The sequence below is a fragment of the Ostrinia furnacalis genome, unplaced genomic scaffold (assembly GCF_004193835.3).
Source record: "Ostrinia furnacalis isolate ACB-3 unplaced genomic scaffold, ASM419383v2 OfSCF7594, whole genome shotgun sequence".
Taxonomy (NCBI): domain Eukaryota; kingdom Metazoa; phylum Arthropoda; class Insecta; order Lepidoptera; family Crambidae; genus Ostrinia; species Ostrinia furnacalis.
In genome coordinates, this window is record NW_021137833.1 from 538,754 (window position 1) to 546,054 (window position 7,301).

The window sequence follows — 7,301 nt, forward strand, 5'->3', positions numbered from 1 at the left end:
GGTGAAGCCGTGGGCAAAAACTATTAAAGTAATAAAGTCAATGTCTATAGTTGTACAAAACCACACTTTCTAGAGTTGTATTATAGACAAAAATGTAGAGAAGATTTACCAGTAGCAAGTAGGTAATGGGCATAGACGGTGTGACAACAGTTAGGCAAACCGTTTATTGCGCATTTAACAAAATGTCAACATGTCAATGTCAACTACATTAGGACAAAACTACGAACACTATGGTGTGGTGTTATCAACATTAGCCAGCAATACTTTGCACATCTGCGAATTGTAAAACGTATCAAAGTTAATATTTTATATATATAATAAGATCCTTCAGCACTGGCCCATTTCTTGTCCCGAAGCAGTGGTGCTGGGACGCACGTGTAAAAGTGCTTTTTAAAAGCCTACTTGCAAAAATAAAATAAGTTTTATGAATTTTTAATGCACAACACTAGAAATAATGGTTGGTCCTACTATCTTTAAATGCCAACCCAAATAAGCCTAAGCCTAATTTCTTTACATATAATTTGGAAATAACCCGAAACTTTTTAATGAAAAAAGTTACCAAATTATTATAATAACGTAACAGCCACAGGTGACCTTTTTAATTTCATAGACAGTAAAACATCAGAACTTCCGGACATTTGACATTGTTCGCCATATCCCGTATTAACGTTAATTTGCGTCCCAATTAAAAAGCATGTATCGTGGAAACTCCATATTCGCGAGTGGACACAGTGTGTCGCGACAGCCGGGTGAAATATCACGGGCTCCTAATTTTTGTGAATATTAAATATGAGAAATTAGGCACAAAATGAAGTGGGTATTCTACGTAGTCGTCTTTGTTTACATGTTCTACAGAGCAGGTATGTAGACTGAAAAAACTTTTGCAAAGTTATTAGTAAGAGATTTTTTTCAGTGTTTAGTTTTTGTCTAAAATAGAAAGACAGTTTAGTTTTTGTGTTTGATATTTTCATAGATTTTGAAAAGAAAACGTGTATTTATATTGGTTCATAGGTAGAAACTGTCATAACTAATCTGTAGATTTACCACATTATTTTGTTAAGATGATAATGGAAAATTCCTGTTTCAGTTTATGGCGCTAAAGTCAAGGAAATAAATAGTCTATCAGTTGATCCCGTAGAGTATGAAAAATATGGGAATTATTTTCTTCCCGGTTCGGTCAAAACGATAGCTTGTAAATATTCGAATAAAAATCAACAGGTAAGTTTATCGGCATTCGTCGAAATTGCTAGTGGGATTTAAACGTGGTTAATGACCCAGAATATCAGTACATCCAATGTCCTTTAATGGTGAATTTCAAGAAATTATAAGTCCCCAAAAGCTTTTTTTCAGTTACTATAGTAATGAGATTCTGTTCTGGTTTAAGGTGGAATGGATAGATCCTTCAGGAAAGCCTATATCTCAAGTAAAAACGAATAGGATTTTTGCGCAAAAGCATCTATCCCAGATGCTTCATGGAGACAGGATACCGTCCCTGCTCCTGGCTTTCACAGACGCCTGGGTCGAGGACAGCGGCCAGTACGAGTGCCGGTCTGGAGACTTGTCTGAGACGATATCTATTTGTGTCATTGGTGAGTAAAAAAATCATGAAAATCTCCTTCGTTTTTGAAGTCAGTCAATGAGAAACTTGTTCAAGTCAAGAGATACAGAATAATGATAAGTAGCTAGGTACTGCGTAGTAGAGACTGTAAAAGATAATTCAAACATGAATTTCCAAATAAATTCACGCCTGTCATCACAGGGCGGAATCCATTCTTGAGTTAGATTTGGGTTTGAGTGTCTCGTCATTTCCGAATACGACCCTAAAATAGGCAATATTTTGCCATGTTTTGTAGTGTATATGATAATAATTGTCACATACTGTTTTTTGTGCGTATGAATTATACTAATGCAGACTTAAAAACTCGTAACCATTAATGTTGTTCTGACATTGAAAATAAGCTTACATAATGACTAAACTATCGAAATATCGACCTCATCTTCTACTATCATATTTTAGACCCCCTAACTTTCGTGGATACTCCAGCCGAAGTCAGTGTGGACGAGGGTCGCTCTTACACGCTGACGTGCGAAGCGAGGGGACAGCCTGAGCCCAGGCTCGTTTGGACATGGAATGGAGAGGAAATCGCAGGTAATTAAATATTTTTATAATGTGTTTCATCATCATCTACATCCACTGCTGAATATAGGTCTCGCCCAATGATTTCTATTATAGATAGGCTGGTCTAGGTAGCAGCCTAATTCATATAGCGCCTTCCTGCCAACTTTACGAGGTCATCTCTCATCAATCAGTTTGCGACCACAGATCACAGAAACTAAAGGGAGATATTGTGACAAGGGGGCAAGGTCGGTGTCGCAGCAATATGCCCAAAAACAGAACACATTGCTCATGAAAGCAACGATCGTCGAAAGCAGCGACGTCATAATGTAAACAGTTTATATTGCTTGCGTAGTACTAAAGATTATTCGAACGTTTAGTACTGAAACCGCAGTGGATAATGAGCTCATATTTTGATTACTTTGTGTGTGTGAATTTCTAATGAGACACTGCGTTTCGAACTCAGCGCATTAATTGGCATCTCTCTATATCTCTATGTTTGCGTCCTATTATAAGTACAGCCTAATATTTCCTAATGCTTTTCACTTCGGTGTAATATGCGTGCTTTGATATAGGTACGGATTTATAATTTCACATTAGTGAGGCCAGATTGTTTTGCACTACAGACGATAACAACTCTACGAAGTACAAAGTGATGACGAAGTTCAACAATCAGGGCTTCCAAGGGATGCTGACCGTGATGTCGGTAGAGGCGTCAGACGCCGGCGTGTACGCATGCGAGGCCATACAGGAACACGAGGATATGGAGGACTGCAGCGTCTCCAAGACCTGGAACATCACTATGCATGTCAATTGTGAGTATAATGCCCGTTTTCCCCAATTATTAAGTGACCCCTATGAAACCAAAATGCCTGTTATGTGTTACCATAGGGGTCACTTAAAAGTTAGGAATTGGTGGTGAAGACGGGCTTATGTCTGCTAACTGAAGTCACTAACCCAAAGTATAAAAACAGTTTGTAATTAACCTTAACACCACCACAATACACCACTTGATAGCGTCCCCTTTAAGCAACTTTGATGTGTATTTTTTTCGAAACATTATAATTTGACTCCACATAAGAAAATTCCTTTAGTGTCAGGTTTTGTAAATCTGCAGAAACCTTTTTTTGTAAAAAGGTTCACTCACATTTTGGATTACCTACAGTTTACAAGAACCAGCAAAAATGCTAATTACACTAGTTTACAAAAAAAAAGTTTTTCTTTTACCCAAAGATAATTCATATTGGATGTGTTTTCTACCAGCCCTCTTATTACAAAAATATATGTCTCATATTTTTATCACGTCAAGTTTTTGAGATATCCACATTAACCTAAGTAAGCTGTCTTGTTAGCAGTGTCGGAGTTTCTACTTTATTTTAAATGCGTTTAAGTATTATTTTAACATTTTCACTTGTTTTAAAATGTCACCAAGGCAGTGTAAATTAAGCCCAAATAACTTTTGCTAAGTTTGTGGTCAAATTATATTGTCAAAAACGAAGAGACCAATCACTGAGGCCGTAAAACGGTCCTATTTCTATTACTTTCAAATCTCGGTAACAAACCTGATAAAAAATGGGTTCCTGGTGTAGTGTGCGAAAATTTGAGAAGTATATTATTGCACAAGGCTGCAGGAAAAAGAAAACATATACGATGCGGCACCCCAATGTTATGGAGAGAACCAACAAATCACACTAATGACTGTTACTTCTGCCTCAATGAAACTACAGATTTTAACAACAAAAACCAAGAACATACAATATTCTGATGTTGCATCAGGCACAAAACCTGTGCTACAATCTGAAGAAGTTCTTTATCCGTCATTACCCAGTACTTAATTCCAGTAAGGGAAAGATGCTTGGTATTAATTTATAGCAGTAGTGAAGTTTCCTGGGAAACTTTAATTTTTCTGAAAATTATGCGGAAATTGTTTCCAAATTATTGAGGAATTACCAAGGAATGGGTGTGAATAAGTCGTTAAAAATTCATTTTTTACATTCTCACCTGGATTTTTTTCCTGAGAACCTGGAAAGCGTGAGTATTGAGTATGGCGAAAGTTTTCACCAGGATTTGAAGGTTTTTGAGGAAAGATACCAAGGAATTTGGGATAAAAATATGTTATCGAATTGCTGCTGGTCTATAATAAGGGAAACTGATACTAATCAGTATAAAAGAAGGAGTAACACGACTCAGGTTTGATTGTTTTTAGAGATAAATGTATAAAAATGATAAAAATTCATATAATCAATATTTACAAAATTTGACGTCCTAAATTTTTTCTAAGTTCAGTTTTTAAGTAAGGGTTAATAACTCTACCGATACATATCAGTTTCATCTCTGGGTAAAAAACCTTGTAAACTAGTGTTATAGGCACACAAATTTAATTGCTTCACTGACAATTCACTTGGTAACAGTAATATGATTTCGTTTATGTAATAGGTGTGAGTACAAAAAGTTAAATATTATGGCCTTCCTTAATTTGCGTAATTAACTAGTGCCTATTTTTAGATGCTCCTGTATTCGTGGATGGTAATGAAACGGTGTTATTCGCTAAAATAAACGACAGGTTAGTATCGCTGTGAATTAGATATTTAAAAATAGCAATTTAATATTATTTAACAATACTTTTTAACTTTTAGTATCGAATTCGAGTGTGAAGCAAGTGGTTACCCCGTGCCTACATACAGATGGTTTTATGAGCTTCAAGAGCAAACATTATTGAACTACCCTCCAGAAAAGGTCATATTATCCGACGACGACACAAAAAGCAAAGTGACCATAACTGCGAATGCATTGACTTATGGGGTCAAATACGTGTGTGAGGCGAAAAATAATTTCGGTGAAATGTCAAAAACTTTTTCTGTTCTAAAGTTGGAGAAGCCTAGAAAACCTAGTGAGGTATGCAAGTGTTTGGTGTTAAAATTACCTTAAATACTTAAGTCCAAATTATGACCTTGGCGGGAAAATAAAAAAAACTGTTTTATTTCGTTATATCCCTCCAAGGATCCAATAATGATGTAAAAAAGATAAGATGACAAAACATTATGCGTTGTAATTGCTAGTTTTTTGTTTCATGTGTTTTAGAACGTAAAATTTTTTAGTTAAAGCTTTTTGTCTGTATAAACCAGTGTATTTCATTGGTTCATTCATACACAATATTTTTTAATAGTTTTAATATTGTTTATTTATTATTTTTAGATAAACGTCTACAATGCTACTGCGAATCAAGTGGAATTAACCGTAGTTTGGCCTGTGGAACTCGCCTTTCCAATAAACAGTAAGCACTTTTGTAGCAGAACTCTTACAGAGGCAAATTCTTACATTTATCTTAGGGGCCATCCATAAAGTACGTCACACGAATTTCATGATTTTTTGACCCCCCCTCCGTCCTTGTCACAGGTGGTCACATTTCTGAGACCCCCCCCCTCCCTAGTGTGACGTCACATGTTTTGCAATTTCACATCGAAAAATTATTAAATTAACAGCAGTTCCGAAGTTAGTTTTATTTCCATTTAAATTAAGTACTTTTTTTTTATGAAATCAACATTATATCAAATACATATTTGAAACAATTGAAANGAAAAATTATTAAATTAACAGCAGTTCCGAAGTTAGTTTTATTTCCATTTAAATTAAGTACTTTTTTTTTATGAAATCAACATTATATCAAATACATATTTGAAACAATTGAAATGTGATGTCACGAAACTTAGGACCCCTCCCACCCCTTGTCACACCATGTCACACTTTGTCAACCCCCTCCCCCCCTCTTTACGTGTGACGTACTTTATGGATGACCCCTTAGAAGTATTTCCAACAACTGAGTTATTATGTACTTAAAACTGTAATTTAAATTCACATAATTAATTGATTTCAGTAATGGAAGTCCAATATTTGAACGCTGATGGACTTAAGTCTACGAGGGTAAAAGAAAGCGACTGGAAATCATCGAAACCAATCAAGTACGTGGTTGAAGACATTGACAACGATGGAGGTAATTGCAATACTTTTTAATTTGTTAATTTTCTTTCGAGTTTACTTAAATATGAACCTTAAATTCTAGTTGCCAAGGTCAAGATTGACGAGCTAGAGCCTGAAACTGAGTACCTGATTCGTCTCCGGGGTGTGAATGGACTTGGCTCTGCTCCATGGTCAGCCCCAGTTCTAGCCTCAACCACTGCTGAAGAAGAAGAAACCACAGAAGAAGGTTCAGGAGATGAAGACGATGACCCTAAGTCAGAGAAAGATGCAGTTGAGGAAGCGCGAACAGACACCATGTTTTATGGAATATTTTTTGCTGGTGGAATATTTGTCATAGCATTTGCTTGTATGGTATTCATGAGATTAGTTTAAAACAATCAAAATTTAAGTTTTATAAGTCATGTAAATTTTTGACTGAAAAATGTGTAAGTTATATTCTTAAAGATATTGTTAACTATTGAATTGTACTATTGATGAAGACCGTTCCAAATTAAATAACTGTTGAATTTCTTACGTTTGCTTTCTTTTAAATTTCTTTAAACATCTCAAAGTTCTGTTTAAATGTAGTAGGGAAACACGGAAGTTATAAATCATTTTATTGAAGGCAAAAACATCGGTGTAAGTAAATTAACAATATTATTATGTATGTGTACATTTTAAAAGTAGCGAACGTAAATTATTATGTACAAATGCTTTTGTCAAAACCATGGCGACCACGAACGTGTCGGAACTTTTATAAACATCTTATAAAATAATCATCACATCAACTAGCTAAAATTCCCAAAAATTAATAATAATAGGTGTGCAGGACGACTACTCTAATCGGCCGAGCGGAACCCTAAAAATATCAATAGAAACCGCAGGAAATAAATATACGTACCTATAGGTATGTAATAAATCATCGACGCTCGGCAAGTACCAAAAAAGACAGAGACAGCGCGAGCGCGTAAAGGACAGCGATAGCACGCGCGCCCGCGTAAAGGACAGCGATAGCACGCGCGCCCGCGATATCCGCCCTTACGTTCTACGCAATAAGGCTCATATCCGGACGCCTTATAGTTTGTTTACGACTCCCGCGAGTTCGAGTAAGTACTAGCGTATTCCCGAATACGGGCGGACCGCGTATGTTTCTAGAAAACAGGCGGGATTTTATGGGTATATAAACCGGCTGCCGGGCCGCACCAAGTATAGTCTTCTGAAATCAACC

General features: G+C 36.1%; 1 protein-coding gene across 1 annotated transcript; it reads left to right on the forward strand.

Annotated features, from left to right (window-relative positions):
- The first annotated feature begins 729 nt into the window (after nt 1–729).
- Nucleotides 730–6,923, forward strand: LOC114365523 (hemicentin-1). Its single transcript, XM_028322118.1, has 10 exons — nt 730–860; nt 1,088–1,218; nt 1,385–1,589; nt 2,018–2,149; nt 2,743–2,931; nt 4,622–4,679; nt 4,753–5,011; nt 5,312–5,390; nt 5,991–6,107; nt 6,177–6,923. Exons 1-10 carry the CDS (start codon nt 809–811, stop codon nt 6,464–6,466), a joined length of 1,512 nt encoding a protein of 503 aa, XP_028177919.1. The 5' UTR covers nt 730–808; the 3' UTR covers nt 6,467–6,923.
- The last annotated feature ends 378 nt before the right edge of the window (nt 6,924–7,301 follow it).